The sequence below is a fragment of the Oncorhynchus keta genome, chromosome 29 (assembly GCF_023373465.1).
Source record: "Oncorhynchus keta strain PuntledgeMale-10-30-2019 chromosome 29, Oket_V2, whole genome shotgun sequence".
NCBI classification, from domain to species: domain Eukaryota; kingdom Metazoa; phylum Chordata; class Actinopteri; order Salmoniformes; family Salmonidae; genus Oncorhynchus; species Oncorhynchus keta.
Window position 1 is genome coordinate 31,977,447 of NC_068449.1, and position 17,208 is coordinate 31,994,654.

General features: G+C 44.1%; 1 protein-coding gene and 1 long non-coding RNA gene across 2 annotated transcripts in view; one reads left to right on the plus strand and one right to left on the minus strand.

Moving 5' to 3' along the window:
* LOC127913636 (uncharacterized) overlaps positions 1-12,900 on the minus strand; it is an 82,459-nt gene extending 69,559 nt beyond the window's left edge. Inside the window, exon 1 of the long non-coding RNA XR_008086283.1 lies at positions 12,297-12,900. This is a non-coding gene — a long non-coding RNA (uncharacterized LOC127913636). The remainder of the gene's footprint in view (positions 1-12,296) is intronic.
* Positions 1,830-17,208, plus strand: part of arhgap5 (Rho GTPase activating protein 5) — a 37,251-nt gene continuing 21,872 nt past the window's right edge. The window contains exons 1-3 of the mRNA XM_052486438.1: positions 1,830-2,081; positions 3,667-7,571; positions 8,715-8,865. Coding sequence (XP_052342398.1) covers positions 3,858-7,571; positions 8,715-8,865 — 3,865 coding nt within the window. The 5' untranslated portion in view covers positions 1,830-2,081; positions 3,667-3,857. The remainder of the gene's footprint in view (positions 2,082-3,666; positions 7,572-8,714; positions 8,866-17,208) is intronic.

Genomic DNA, 17,208 nt, shown 5'->3' on the forward strand with positions numbered 1-17,208 from the left:
TGTTTGTGTCGCACTGCTTTGCTTTATCTTGGCCAGGTCGCAGTTGTAAATGAGAACTTGTTCTCAACTAGCCTACCTGGTTAAATAAAGGTGAAATAAAATACATTTAAAAAATAAAGAATACTGGTTTTGTTTGAAAGGAGTAAAATCTGATTTTTACAATTTCCCTATGACCTCTTAAATTAGAAGCAAAACAGCAGGCATAATGACTCCAGGATCAAGTGTGTACTTAAAGTAAAAGCATCATCCTTCTTTTAGAAATATATTCTCTTCTCCTATTTTTACTACAAAACTTGTGACAACAATGACACATGGTTAAAGTTATGTTGATTGACCTATTAACGTGCGAGAGATAGAGAGAGAGATATAGAGAGAGAGCTCTGAGTGTTTCATGTTTGTAATGAACAGACTCTGATTCCAATGCCTTGTTCTTCATATTGACAGATGGAAAGGTGCCAATCCAGAACACTAGGATCCTGTGTGAAACAACTCCCACTTGTTCTCCACCATTCAGCATTGGTTGGAAGAGAATGGGCACCTTCCCTGGAATATTTACGCTCTGTTTCAGTGTAGTTTGAAGGAGAGAATGAAAATATGAACACTGAAGCGACATAAACAACTGGACAAAGCTTCCTCAGCCTTCCTACTTGTCCCTGGTGTTTTGTGTCACCACAATTGCAGAGGGACAGCTGAGCCTGAGCCCACACCCAAAACAGACCCAGACAATGGAGCTTGGACTCCTAGCTTCACTGTTAGAGATATTGCATTATGACTGACAACAAAACAGCACAGCAATGTTTGGATTTCCAACTCAATGTAGAAAAGGCTTTTCTAAAAGGGCTGATAACTTTGTGTCAGTTGTGAGTGACACATTTTCTTTGATACAATGATCAGTCCTCTTATAAACTCCCTAGCACATTTTTAGCATTTTACATGCACATTTACAACATGTAAGTTGACCATCACATACCATGATTGCATGTGGATATTCTATCTACTAGCCGTCAACCCTTCTGGAAAGAACCAAATACATCAGTTTGAAATTAATTCTACAATGAATTTCCACTTCAATGACAAAAGAATCATCAACAGCAGACACACAAGTAGCAATGACACTAATGTGTATAGAACAGTGTATAGGCTATTGGTGAGTGAGAGACACGCTGTAGTGGATTCCCCCTCCCCTCTATGTCAAGATAAAAGCAAGAGCTTAGCAAACAAGGTTTGGCAAATCTGCTTAAAATCCACTAGCGGAGCATTGAAAGTATAGGCCTTAGGGTGAGCAGCATACTATCTAGTATTAAAAACCTCACATTGCATTGCTCCAGAGAGCTGCGCACTATCCTTGAAACAAAATGTGTCTGTCATATAAAACCCTCATGGAATATTATTGTAATTCACATTGACAGATTGACTATTTCGTATGTACATATCCCAATAATGAACATGTTATAACTATGTAATAACATGGTTTGGCTCCACGCTACAACATAACCACCAATATGTGTCCGTAGCCTTAAAAAGTCTACTGTATTTTCAAGTAGGAAAATCAGACAGGCCAGGTTGATGCACCATTGAAAAATGTACCGTATAAATGCTACAGTCTCAATGAATATTTTTATTCTTGTTGACAATGTGCCATCTCCTGGTGATGATCCCCAAGTCCTCGGTATGTTTATCAGTATCACACAAATAGGCACACCAAACATTCAGACATTAGTTAATAGATTGAAATTCTTCATTTACACAATTACATAGCAACCATGCACGAGCGTCGCGCCCCCGCTTTGAGCCCTGATGGAAAAGTTACTGAGAGTGATGGTGAGAGCGTTATGTATCAGTCGCCATTACTGACTGGGATGAGAGGGTAGGGAGCAAGGTCTCGGAGTACACGCAGCTAACACCAATAACACTAAATATATGAATACAATCACATTTTGAATAGAAAGAGTATACTCCGAACGCTCCCTGTGACGTAAAGGACACGAGCCGTTGAGAAATGGAATTTGCTGGAGTAAAATAATACACTTGGAATGCTATCTTTTTTTCGTGGTCTCGGGAGCTGGGAGCGACCATGTTAGGTAGGGGAATGTAATTTGGAATGGACTGCATCGAGTTTCTTCATTAGCTACACTCTGGATAGCATTGTCTGTGTCAAGTAAATTCCAAATGGTTCTATTCTCGATCAAGGGACGTAACGAAATATTCCGGCAAGGTCCTTGTAGCTTATATTTTGCGCTCAGTGAAATGTATTGTTCGACTAACACTCTTGCTAGCTAGCCAGCCAGCGTTAGCCACAGCTTGCTAGCTAGTTGGCTAACGTTAGCAGGCTAACCTCAGCCAGAGAGGACTGGAAAGCGAGCATTTTTTTGCGTGGTTTCGGGGAAAGGCCCGCGAGCTGGCTAGTCATTCTTTCATGCAAATATCAGTGATGGGTTGTCATTGTCACAGTTTATGAATACAATGGCATAGTCAGACGTAGCCTTTTATTGCATGGGTTATTTTAATTGTACCAATAGTGCGCAGATTAAGCACGCCAGCTAGGCCAATTATTAACTTGCAAGCTAACGTTACTGTCTAGCTAATGAACCTATGATTGTTGCAAGATCGTTCATGTGTTGGTTACTCGCAAATTGTATAGAACAGCGTTCTACTTTTAAATAACCTCTACATCTCGTGGTAGTGTTTTGCGTTCTAGTGAGTTTTCAACGTGTGCCTCTCCGGCGATGAAATTCTTGGTTGTATGTCATTATCGTCAATGACGGGGGTTGAGTAGGGCTCACAGTTCAGAACGTAGTTAGCAGACCTTGAATGAAATGTAGTCAGGTACGAGCTACAACTCATAATGAAAGGAAGTCAACGAAAGAGTGAAGGTGGCGATGGTTTGCTATTGGCTACCTTCTCACTTGGATACTGATATTCACATATCTCGCTAATAACTAGAACTGCAATAGCTAGGTAATAATAGCTACATTAATGTCTAATACAAGCGTTGGGACGGTTGTAGCTACATTATTGTGTCAGACGTCAATTTGACTGATTTGCTAGTCTGTTTGCTATGTAACATGTCATGGTGGTGGGGTGTGTTGCATGATTCTTACGACCATACACAGTGGAACAAATAATAGCCAGTATCGTCAAAATATTCAGTAGATGGCAGGTGCAACAGTAACCTGCAACAATAGTATTGCTTGGAGTAAACTGAAACGGAATCCATATTGAATGATGATGAATAGTAGTTTATTTCTAAATTATTTGTGGGTCACTGGTCATTCCACTCAAAGTGGAAGAAATATGTTTTTTTTATGGAGTTACCAATATACTGTGGGGGAAAAAATACACTGAAAAGAGTCACTGACACTGAATATGGCATTTATTTGTATTTGCTACTAACAGTAATTTCTGTAGGTTTGGCTTATGTGACACAGTCTCTAGAGAGGAAATAGCATGCTGTTCAGATTTTGTCATTAGGCCTGTGGACTGTTTGCACCTTGACAATGACTCACTGCAATAACACCAAATGGCACCCTATTCCCTTCATAGTGCAAAAGTTGTGCACTATATAGGGAATAGGGTGCCATTTCGTATACAAACCATATTAGGCCTATGAAATCAGGTTTTTGGGGTTCCTATGTGTGTTTTTCAATAATACACTTTGTTTTTCAGTGAGGTGATAATAGGGGAGAACCTGCTTCCCAATCGCAGTACGAGGATTTAGGAGGAAAGAGGGATTCATCACTAAAGGGACGAAGCCATGATTGTGCAACACTACCCTATCTAACCAATAGGAGTGGAATGGTAGCTGTGCTGGTGGAAACCTTTCCTGAAAGTGACAAAGCAATGACAGGGGGAATATAATGGCCAAGAACAAGGAGGCACGCCCCCTAACTTATGCTGTCAGTGTTGTTGGCCTCTCAGGGACAGAGAAGGAGAAGGGCAACTGTGGCGTGGGAAAGTCCTGCCTATGCAACAGATATGTGCGCTCCAACGCGGACAGCTACTACACTGAGCACACTTCTGTGTTGAGCACAATTGACTTTGGAGGTCGCGTGGTGAACAATGATCACTTCCTCTACTGGGGTGAAGTGCCACACCGAAGTGATGATGGGCTCGAGTGCAAAATTCAAATCATTGAACAAACAGAGTTCATTGATGATCAGACTTTCTTGCCCCATCGCAGCACAAACCTGCAGCCCTATACTAAAAGGGCTGCAGCCTCCAAGATACAGTCTGCTGAAAAGCTGATGTACATTTGCACCGACCAGCTTGGCTTGGAGCAGGATTTTGATCAGAAGCAGATGGCCGATGGGAAACTGAATGTTGACGGTTTTATATTGTGTATAGACGTGAGCAAAGGCTGCAATAGGAAATTTGAGGATCAGATGAAATTTGTCAATAGCCTTTATTCTCAAATGGTCAAATCGAAAAAGCCTATTGTCATTGCTGCAACAAAATGTGACGAGTGCGTGGAGCAGTATCTAAGGGACCTTCAGGCATTCGCTGCAAGCAAAAAGAACCTCCTGGTGGTAGAAACGTCGGCTCGATCTAGCATCAATGTAGACCTGTGTTTTAATGCGTTAACCCAGCAGATGGACAAAACACGAGGCAAACCCAAAACCATTCCTTATTTGGAGGCCTACAAAGTTCAGAGACAGTTAGTAGCCACAGTGTCCGACAAGTTTGAAAAGCGGATTGTACAAACCGTTAGAGATTATCACACAAGTTGGAAAATGGTGAGTAACACATTGAAAAACCACCCTGACTATGAGGAATACATCAACCTGGAAGGCACCCGAAAAGCTAGAAACACCCTCAATAAGCACATAGAACAGCTGAAGCAGGAACATATCAGGAAAAGGAGGGAAGAATACTTCTTGAGCCTGCCAAAAATTCTCAATAACTTGCTCAACAACTTGGAAGAACTTGAGAACCTTAGCTGGTCAGAGGCTCAAAGCATCTTGAAGAGCAGGGCCGAGTTTCAATTCTGGTTTGTGGTGCTGGAGCACACCCCGTGGGATGAGACGGACCAAATTGACAAAGTCAATGACAGAAGAGTGCCCTTTGATCTCCTCAAAACGTCGGAAGGGGAAAAGATTTATCAGAACCATGTCCAACATCTGTTCTCAGAGAAAAGACGGTTAGAAATGAAGGATAGATTCAAGAAGACGTTGGATAGAGTCCATTTCATCAGCCCTGGACAACCCTGGGAAGAGGTCATGTGTTTTGTCATGGAGGACGAGGCCTACAAGTATATCAGTGAATCTGATCGCAGGGATGTTTACAGCCAGCATCAGCAGGAAATAGTTGAAAGGGCCAAAGAGGAATTTCAGGAAATGCTTTTTGAACATGCCGAGCTGTTTTATGACCTTGATTTAAACGCCACCCCAAGCTGTGACAAAATGAGCGAGATCCACACTGTGCTCAACGAGGAGCCCAGATACAGAGCCCTGCAGAAACTGGCCCCGGACAGGGAGTCGCTTCTCCTCAAGCACATCGGGTTCGTCTACCACCCCACAAAGGAGACGTGTCTGAGCGGACAGAGCTGCGTTGACATGAATGTCGAGCAGGTACTGGCTAACAGGCTAGTTCAGCTGGACCACAGTCGCTCTAATCTCTACTATAACAGTGCCAACATTGAAAAAGTCAACCTGTGTCTCTTGGGAAGAGAGGGTCTCGCACAAGAACTTGCAAATGAAATCCGAGCCCAGTCCACAGATGACGAGTACACCCTGGATGGGAAAATCTATGAACTGGAGCTTCTGCCTGTTGATGTCAATTCAACGTTGCTCTTTAGCCATACATGGGCGTCGACCTTCAAACCTCACGGAATCTTCTGTGTCTTCAGCTCCATAGAGTCGCTAAATTGTATTGGCGACTGCATAGGGCGAATCAGGGCAGAGATTGCACAGAACAGGAGGGAGAGATACGCTCAGCCATTGCCATTCATTCTAATCCTAGCAAACCAGAGAGACAGTGTTTGCAAAAATATGCCTATCTTGAGGCATCAGGGCCAACAGCTTGCAAATAAGCTACAGTGCACCTTTGTAGACATACCCTCTGATACTTTTCCACGGAAGTTTAATGAGTTACAAATTAAACAGGCTCTCAGAGCAGTATTAGAAGGACTAAAGCACAACTTTGATGTGACGAGCCCCCTGCCTTCCATCAAAGACATGTCAGAGACCGACTTGAGGATCGTTATGTGTGCCGTGTGTGGGGATCCATTCAGTGTGGACCTTATCCTTTCACCTTTCCTGGATTCACATTCCTGCAGCGCAGGGCAACCTGGCCAAAGTAACACTCTGATCCTCAACAAAATCATCGGCGACAGTCGCAGAAGAATACAGGTCACAGTCCTCTCCTACCACTCCTCCATCGGAATCAGGAAGGACGAGCTTGTCCACGGATACATCCTGGTCTACTCGGCAAAACGCAAGTCCTCCATGGCGATGCTCAGAGCTTTCCTGGCGGAGGTCCAAGACGTCATCCCTGTTCAAATGGTGGCCATCACAGACAGTCAAGCCGACTTCTTTGAGAACGACGAAATCAAAGAGCTCATGACTGAAGGGGAGCACATCGCTACGGAGATAACCGCCAAATTCACAGCTCTATACTCTCTGTCTCAGTACCATCGGCAGACGGAAGTCTTCACACCGTTCTTCAACGAGGTGCTAGAGAAGAAGAGCAGTATCGAGAGCGCCTTCATGTACGATAGCTCTCGAGACTGCATGGGTGCGAGCGAAGATGTCTTCCCCCAGTCTCCCCACAGTCATTCCCCTGCTTACAATTACTACCCTGACTCAGAGGATGACACCGAGGCTCCTCCACCTTACAGCCCCATCGGGGATGACGTGCAGCTTCTTCCAACGCCTAGCGAACGTGCTAAGTACAGGATCGATCTGGAGGGAAACGAGTACCCTGTCCATAGCACACCTCTCAGTGACCACGAGCGCAACCACAGAGTGCCTCCCCCGGTTAGGCCCAAGCCTATACTACCCAAGTCCAACGTCAAGAAGCTGGACCCCAATCTCCTGAAGACCATCGAGGCTGGGATGAGGAGCAACAGACGACAACGCGGCCCCATGGCCCACGGTGAAGACGTTGAGACGTCCGACAATTACGCAGACCCCATAGACACTCTCCTGAAATCAAAAGGCTTCAGCGACGACATCTACGCTGTCCCGGAGGACACCCAGAGCAGGATTGTCAAAATGCGCAATTCGTTTGGGGGGCTTCACGTCTTGCACGGGGATGAGGAGAACGGCTTCGACCGCAAGGCACAAGCCAGCAGGAGGCCCTCCAAGTATAAGCACCGCTCAAAAATACTCTTCAGCAAAACCAAGATGTACCACAGACGTGTCCACTCCGACGTCAGCGACGATGAGTCTGGGCCGGCCATGCAGAAGAAGAAGAAGGGCAGGGCCCATCGGGGCAGTGAGGAGGACCCCCTGCTCTCCCCTGCTGACCCCTGGAAGGGAGGGATAGACAACCCTGCCATCACCTCCGATCCAGAGCAGGATGACATGAAGAAGAAAAAGAAGAAAACGCCAAAGACAAAGGAACCCAAAAAGGTAAGTGTTCTGATTCTTCATCTTCTGTGTAATCGTTTCTTATATCATGTTTTAAAATGTTGTTTTAGATAGGCCTAATACTGTAAAGAGAAATCAAAGCTATTGTACATGTTATATGTAATTGTACATTGTCTTAACAGCTGGTCATACAATACGGTGATCTGAAGCACTACACATGATTACTATGAAAGAGATTCAGAATCGTCTGCACTGTGAAGCAAGTCGATGTTTTATCTATCACACTGAGAGCAAACGTGACTTGCAATTTCTGTTCAATATTGCAACATCACATATTCCTTGCCAAACATGCACTCCCATTCCTCAGCAGTTAAGACAAGCTACAACACAAGCAGTGACAACATAATCACGGTTAAATATGACCGCCATATTGCAGGTAGCCCCTTCTGTTGTCATAGTTGAGGAGTGATAGGAGATTTATGCAGTTGAAGAATATCTGGGCATCCCACTGTATTGTAGTCTGGTCTGGCTACAGTTGGCCAGATGTTAAAGGCATTTGGAGGCAGGCAGGGTTCCCAGGGCTTGGAGGAAGTGCACTGAGGCATGAATCAGTGGACAGCAGGTATGTCCAAAATGGCACCCTATTCCAAATTTAGTGCACAACTTTTGACCAAAGCCCTATGGACTCTGGCCAGAAGTAGTGCAATATATAGGGAATAGGGTGACATTTGGGACATAAGGGAGAGATTGGCCTGTTAAACTATATTCTCACAAACCTTATATTTTCACAAAAATACAGTAGTTAAAGCATCACAATTACGTTTCAAAGAGCTTGTTTCATTCTTCATTTTGTAAATGATTTTGTTTGCATATAACAGGGCAATCTATCATACAAAAATGTTTTGACTAAAAGCCAAACTTCATATATTACAATCATGAATCGGTGACAGTACAGTAGCACTACTGCCATGAAGAATATTCTCATTGTTTGAACATTTTGCTTCCTTTGATAACCAGGCAACAGAACATTGAACAAAGAACAAAATATTATTTTTTGCAAGGTGTTTTACACTTGTGGGGGATGACAACTCTTGAAGAATTGACATTCAAAGGATTTACTTTTTTCTCTGTCTTGAAAACGATGCTGTAATATTGTCTTTCACTGTGTTTTTGTGTTATTCACAGCCAAAATCCAAGCCCCCAAAGCCTTTGTACCCACCCACACGAAGGAACTGGGACAGCAACTACTTTGGTGTTCCCCTGCAGAACCTGGTCACCCCGGACCGGCCAATCCCCTTGTTCATTGAGAAGTGTGTGGACTACATTGAACGCACTGGTAGGTTACTTTTTATCAGTTCTCCCTCATCTCTGGAGAACGGCTTGGGTTGGGTTGTTGTTGCTTTTTGAGTGTGTGAGCATGACGCTGTAGTAGTGTATATGGGCGTGCCTTCCATTTCTCTCTTGATCGTAGGCAACCCCAAGTACTGTATCTTTTGCTATTTGATCGGAATTCACTTGAGCTTTTTGTGGCCGCTGCTAACAAAATGTGGGATTTATTCCTGCTGCCTTTTCACTACTAGCTGACAGTTCTTGGGAGTTCAGTTCTATGATAATATGATAACTCCTCTGCCCCAACAGACTGGCATGACCTTTATGACGGACCATCGTTGGGGTTTTGGTTATTGTTCAGTGTTTCCACTATATTTATTTAGCAGCGGCACACCACCACTGTTAAATCAGTCGCCACTGAAAAAAATAGACGCAAAAAAATCTAATATATACATATAGAGAGAGATTTTTTTTTATTCTACCGATACGTGCTTTTAAGATCAGAGACAAGTTACAACATCCGATCCTCAGAGAAACCTCCAAGGTAACTAGCTAGCTAAATCAAATTGTATTGGTCCCATACACATATTTAGCAGATGTTATTGCGGGTGTAACTAGCTTGTAATCCTGGAAGTGTAGCCAACCCTATTAATAGATGTATAAAGGTATGCCCCAGGATGACCAAAGCCATCAACCCACCACTGCTTCAAAAATCCTAGGGGAAAGACTGCCGTTATTGCATTATAAACCACTGAATTCCAGGAAGAAGAGAGGATGAATTTATTAGAGCTATGGTGTAGTTCTTTTTAAGGGTCCCCTCCTGTTTGTATCGACTTAACCTTGCTTAAGATCTTCTGAAGCGCTTACGTAGCTCACTTGATCCTTTTAATTGTTGGATCTCATATAATGTTAAGGGTTAGTCTAGTGATTCATTAATTTGGTCCATGAGTTTTAAACAAGCTTATTCACTGAGATGCCCAGCTACATTTGTTCATAATCCTTTAGTTGTCAAATGTAGCATTGTAGCAATATTGTTTCCCTTTGCAATGAAACAAAGGTCTTGACCCGCCTTCATATCTGCAAGGTGTATCAGTCACCAGCTGCAAGCAATGTCTGGGGAAAGAAGACTCTGCTAACTGCTTACACACTCAATCGCGGTTTTCGTTAAACTTGTCCTTTTTCCTCAGTAATAAATTGCATTTCAAGGGGGGTAGAAGAGGGGAGGGCGAGCGACTGAGCATGGTGAATGATTAAATGGAATTTGATGTTGATGCATTTGGAAATCTCATTGGCCATTATTGTCTAAGCACTTAGCCTAATGCGAGAGAGGGCAATATTTTGAAGGCAGCAGCAGAATTCTCCCTCTAGGGTATTGGTTATGATATCTGATTTGTAAATCTGCAGTTCACAGTAGTGTCTGGAACTGGAAACGATATCCTCTCTGAGCTTAGTGAACCCGCCATGCAGCATTTGTTTTTTTCATAGATATAAGAAAGTGGTTTTCCATTAATTTTCGGGGGTTGAATGTAATCTCAGAGCGTATGTTAACCCAAACTGGGTAAAAAAGATGATTATTTTTGTTTGCTTTGAAGTCAGTGGAATAGAGTAAAAGTCTGAATTAATTCAAGTAGTAGTCATTGGAAACTGCCTGCTATTACTTTCAGGGGCATCGTGCCCCCCTACTTCCCTTTACCATGCTTTGTAGCTGACCACCATATTCAATGGAAACATTGACTGGTAGGCCTACTAATCAATACCCAGTGAGTGAGTAGTTTAGTAGACGGTCTCAAACAAACCAACATGGTGGTGAATTTCACACGGGTACGAGTAGCCTAGTTTGTGGCCAAAAGAGTTTGTCTTCTGTTGGTTTCTTATGACAATTGTGATGAGACTCAGACAGGGCCTGAATTTAGCTCTGGGGACCTTGGTTTCCACTGGACTGGAAGTCCTGCGCTAATGAAATAGTTATAATAGGTGGCAGACTAACATCGGATCACTGAACATAACATACAACTGCAGAGTGCAGGAAGAGAGTGGCTGGTTTCATCAAGAGCCTGAAGAATGCTGAAAGAAAATAAGCAATCACATTCAATTAACAGACACCCATGGCAGCCCATTTTCTCTCGGCATCTCTCCTCTCTCTCACCCTTTCTCTCCCCTGTTGCTATGGGCCCTCTCATCTCTCCACATCACAAAATGGAGGAAAGAAAATGAAATAATTAATGACGTGCTGTGTAAAGAAGCATGTTCACACTGGCATGCTGACTAGTAGCTAATCTTGGGTTATATATACAGTTCCAGTCAAAAATGTGGAAGCACCTACTCATTCCAGGGTTTTTCTTACTTTTTTACTATTTTCTACATTGTAGAACTATTGTGAAGACATCAAAACTATGAAATAACACATATGGAATCATGTAGTAACCAAGAAAGTGTTAAACAAATTAAAATATATTTTATATTTGAGTAGCCACCCTTTGCCTTGATGACAGATTTGCACACGCTTGGATTCTCCTCAGCCAGCTTCATGAGGTAGTCACCTGGAATGCATTTCAATTAACAGTTGTGCCTTGTTAATCTGTGAAATTTCTTTCCTTAATGTGTTTGAGCCAATCAGTTGTGTTGTGACAAGGTAAGGGTGGTATACAGAAGATAGCCCTATTTGGTAAAAGACCACGTCCATATTATTGCAAGAACAGCTCAAATAAGCAAAGAGAAACAACAGTCCATCATTACTTTAAGAGATGAAGGTCAGTCAATCTGGAAAATGTCCAGAACATTGAAAGTTTCTTAATGTACAGTCGCAAAAACCATCAAACTGGCTCTCACGAGGACCGCCACAGGAAAGGAAGACCCAGAGTTACCTCTGCTGCAGAGGATAAGTTCATTAGAGTTACCAGCCTCAGAAACCCAGATACATGCTTCAGAGTTCAAGTAACAGACACATCTCAACATCAACTGTTCAGAGGAGACTGTGTGAATCATAGTCAAATTGCTGCAAAGAAACCACTACTAAAGGACACCAATGAGAAGAAGAGACTTGCTTGGGCCAAGAAACACAAGCAGTGGAGATTAGACCGGTGAAAATTGGAGTACAAATTGGAGATTTTTGGTTCCAACCGCCGTGTCTGTGAGATGCAGCCGTGTCTTTGTGAGATGCAGAGTAGGTGAACGGATGATCTCTGGATGGGTGGTTCCCACTGTGAAGCGTGGAGGAGGAGGTGTGGTGGTGCTTTGCTGGTGACAATGTGGTGATTTATTTAGAATTCAATGCACATTTAACCAGCATGGCTACCACAGCATTCTGTAGCGAAACGCCATCCCATCTGGTTTGCGCTTAGTCCCACTATCATTTGTTTTTCAACAGTACAATGACCTCCTGGCTGTGTAAGAGCTATTTGACCAAGAAGGAGAGTGATGAGTGCTGCATTAGATGACCTGGCCTCCACAATCACCTGCCCTCAATCCAATTGAGATGGTTTGGGATGAGTTGGACCGCAGAGTGACGGAAAAACAGCCAACAAGTGCTCAGCATATGTGGGAACTCCTTCAAGACTGTTGGAAAAGCATTCAAAGTGAAGCTGGTTGAGAGAATGCCAAGAGTGTGCAAAGCTGTCATCAAGGCAAAGAGTGGGAAATGGTAAAAATAAAGAAAAACCCTTGAATGAGTAGGTGTCCAAACTTTTGACTGGTACTAGTACTGGTACGAGAGAGAGATTTGTTTCCCCAGGGATTCACAATAGTAAGGAAGGAGTAGCCTGCTCCCTTGATGCACTTTTCCCATTAGTGGTAATGGAGGCCTGTGATGTTCACAAACAGCTATGGGCAGATAAAGCCATCTCACTGGATCACAGAGAAAGTCAACAGTCAAGTTAACCCACGCCAGATGGATGAGGGGGTCACAATAAGGGACGACTGTCATCTCTGAGTGACATTTGTGTACATAAAATGTAGGCTATACAGTAGTTAAATGAGATTAATGCATTGGTATTCTATGAGCTAACCAGTATTTACTCCTAGCTACACTGAACAAAATATAAAAGCAACATTCAACAATTTCAAAGGTTGTACTGAGTTTACAGTTCATATAAGAAATCAATCAATTTAAATACATTCATTAGGCTCTAATCTATGGATTTTACATGACTGGGAATACAGATATGCATCTGTTGGTCACAGATACCTTAAAAACAAGGATCAGAAAACCAGTCAGTATCTGGTGTGACCACCATTTGCCTCATGCAGCGCGACATGCATCTCGTTCGCATAGTTGATCAGGCTGTTGATTGTGGCCTGTGGAATGTTTTCCTACTCCTTTTCAATGGCTGTGCGAAGTTGCGGGAACGGGAACAAACTGTTGTACACGTCGATCTAGAGTATCACAAATACGCTCAATGGGTGACATGTCTGGAAGAACTGGGACATTTTCAGCTTCCAGAAATTGTGGACAGATCCTTGCAACGTGGGGCAGTGCATTATCATCCTGAAACATGAGGTGATGCCGGCGGATGAATGGCATGACAATTATCCTCAGAATCTCGTCACGGTAACTCTGTGCGTTCAAATTGCCATAGGTAAAATGCAATTGTGTTTGTTGTCCGTAGTTTATGTCTGCCTATACCGTAACCCCACCGCCACCATGGGCCACTCTGTTCACAACGTTGGTATCAGGAAACCGCTCACCCACACAACACCATACACACTTTCTGCCATCTGTCCTATACAGTTGATTTGTCCGTGAAACGCACATTTCTCCAATGTGCCAGTGGCCATTGGAGGTGAGCATTTGCCTACTGAAGTCGGTTACGACGCCGAACTGCAGTCAGGTCAAGACCCTGGTGAGGATGATGAGCACACGGATTAGCTTCCCTGAGATGGTTTCTGACAGTTTGTGCAGAAATTATTTGGTTGTGCAAACCCACAGTTTCATCAGCTCTCCAGGTGGCTGGTCTCCAATGATCCCACAGGTGAAGAAGCCTGATGTGGAGGTCCTGGGCTGGCATGGTTACACGTGGTCTGCGGTTGTAAGGCCGGTGGACGTACTGCTAAATTCTCTAAAATGACATTGGAGGCGTCTTTTGGTAGAGAAATTAACATGACATTCTCTGGCAACAGCTCTGTTGGACATTCCTGCAGTCAGCATGCCAATTACATCCTCCCTCAAGACTTGAGACATCTGTGGCATTGTGTTGTGACCAAACTGCACATTTTAGTGGCCTTTTAATATCCCCAGAACAAGGTGCACCTGTGTAATGAGCGGTCTGTTTAATCAGATAGAATTGATATGCAACACCTGTCAGGTGGATGGTGACATTTGTGCACAAAATTTGATATGTAAAAGATTGTGTGTATGGAAAATTTCTGGGATGTTTTATTTCAGCTCATGAAACATGGGACCAACACTTTACATGTTGCGTTTATATTTTTGTTCAGTATACATTTGTTAGACACAAGTAACTGAGACCAAATGATCTTTTGCAATACTGACCTGGTTAACACTTCTGTATCAGCCTGCATATTAAGCCCTCAACCCTTAGTATGTGTCCTGATGAGTTGGTTTTCCAATCGGACCACTGCTGCTGTACTTACCAGGAAAGAGGGGGAGCAGAGAGAGGACTCAAACCAACTCAGTGGGGATGCAGTTACAATAACTATGAGCTTTTTCAGCATTCAAAGTGACTTTATGCTGAGTGGAAAAGCATCCGTCAGCTCTTTCCCAGCAGTGCGTGTGCGTGTTTAGCCCCTGGATCTGAAGATTGGGAGGGTGGGGGTGGCGACTGCTGTTTATCATTCTCCTCAGTCTCAGGGATTACTCTGCTCCTCAATGGGCCAATGATTGTCAGGCGCCAGCCATGCTAGTTTGAGTTACTCGCGCTAGCCTTCAATGTCAACCAAGACGAGGAAACGGCTCTTGAGAATACTCACTGTACTACAGTCAATATTAGTAGGAAAAAGTAAAAGATTTGTTGACGTATTCTAACTTTGATTAGGCCTCTTCTTTTCTTATCTAGGTTTGTTTGTATGTATTTATTACCTTTGTTTTGTTGGTCTTTTTCTGAGTGTCGGAAGTTGAGAGGGAGGGATAAGGTGGTACTGCGACAGTAACAGTAGCGGCCATAATTAATCATCTTTGCCTTGTTCTTTTGAAGTGTCATCTCTGGTGAGCTGTGATACTGCATTGAAGTGTTGCCATCTCTTTCGCTCTCTGTCTCCATCTGTGTATGTGTGTGTATATTGCCCTGAGGTCAGTCACAGTCTGTTGTTCAGGTGATTTGTTAAGGTCGATCCAGACAGGAGCTTTTAGCCAGGGCCTCAGTGAGCCAGGCCCAGGGGGAGAGCTCAGAGCTGTGGGGAGGGAGGCGCAGTAGTAGGGCCATGATCAGATGTACAGTATTAGTCAGGCCTCCTTTCAATCCAGCTCGAGCAGTAGCTTCGCGGTGGATGGGCGTCATTGCAGGCCCCGTGGCCCTGTGCTGTGTACTACTGGGGCATGACTTTGCCTTGTGGGGTTGAGCATGACATGGCAGGCCCTGTGCTCCAGCTAGCAGCCTCTGGGGCATGCCCTGTGATGTGCCTCTAACTACCACCTGCCTGGCTCTCTCCCCTCCAGTCAGATGAACTATGACTCACTTACCCCCCACCCATGACAATGGGGACCTGTGTCCCTCCAGACCGACTGAATGATTCGTCAGTTCACACAAACAACAATCAGTTATGCATGGGACTTTGGGACACGCTCTTCTCTTTCTACAGCAATACTGGAACTGAGGGTCTGACCTCTGCTGTGCTGATGTTGTGTTCTACTCTTCCTGCTCCACTCCCCTGACCGTTGTGACTCAAGCACCTTGCTGGAGGCCAGCTGCAACTGGGGAATTTAGTGATGATGTGACAGCCTGTTTTTTCAAGGTCTCCACGGACGGGGCAAACGCTTAGCGGTCCATGTTGAACAAGACAAAAGTCCTGTTATTCCCTTTGGCAGCTTGCTCTGCTCTGCTCTCTCCCCTCAGTCTGGGGCCAGAGGATGTCACAGAGGGAGCTTGAGTGAGTTGGATATGACAGAGCTGTCGACTCGACACACATCAGGTCCTGTTCTTCTCAAGCTGTGGCTGCAAGCAGGCTGGGCTGGGTGGTGTTCAGCACTCTTCTTCATCCTACGCCTTTTGCTCTTCTTTCTTCTTCCTCTTCCTTTTCTACTTCCTCCTCCAGCTCTTCCTCCTCCACCTCTTCTAGCCTGGTGCTGGCCCTAGGAGGCCCCAGTGTTTTGGGGTCTGTGTATAACAGCAGGCCTGGGTCTTGTTCAGTAGAACACAGTGTTTGCAACGCAAAACAAAAATCTGTATTCTTATTGGAAAAGCTTAGGTAGTGCCGTCCTGTTTCACTCTGATTCCAAACGTTTTCTCACTACGCAACATGACCCTGTTCTTTTCGGAGCTGCCTGCCAGTGCCACCGACCCTCCCTAGTGAGTGCCCACCATAGGCACCAGGGGTGGCCCTCCCCTTCCTCTTCTGCTGGCAGTCATGTCACATCAGCCTCACAATGGAAGAACAACACAACACAGCCTGAACAGAACACTCTCTGCCAACAGGCCCTAAACACTGTACTGGTTCCATCAACCATCAGCCAGCCCTACCCACCCCATAGCAAGGAGCTCAAAAGAGTTCCTCTTTTCTGTTTATCAACACTTAACTGTTGGTATGGTAACCAGGGTCAAATTACCCTGTGTAATGCACTACTGACACACCATAGGACATTACTTCTTGTTTATGTAACAGTTTTCATGGCTCTAGGCTGGCAGTTGATCGGCGCTGGCATAGTGGCTTGGTTTGTAGTCCTCCCCACATCACAACGTCGTTAGTATGACAGCGTTAACCAGCGTAGCTACTACACCGTAGGTATTAATACTTCTCAGGACTGCAGGAGTGAAGTGTTTGAATGAGCGGATCATTGTGTTAAGCCTCTCTAACACTCATGGCGTGATTAGCCTGTGCGTGTGTGTGAGCATATACTTGGTACTTTTCAGAAACATTTTCTAGGCTGCCAGCAAAAACGAAAAGTATTGAAAAAGTTTAAGGAATTAAAAGAATGTAGCTAGCTAGCTGTTGATTGGAAAGTCATTCCAATGTGTCATCACCATCAATATCTTTGGCTGATGTCATCAAAGCCTGAAAAAGTACATTTTTAAGAGTAGAATATCAGCACAGCCTTATCATATACACTGTGTTCCTATTAGTTCAACTTTAAACTGAATTCTTATTACAAGCCTGTTTTTGTTGCTGGCATAATCCATCACATTTATCTTATTATATTCAGGCCAGGATTTTTAATGGGCCTTGCAGCTGTTAATCTTTT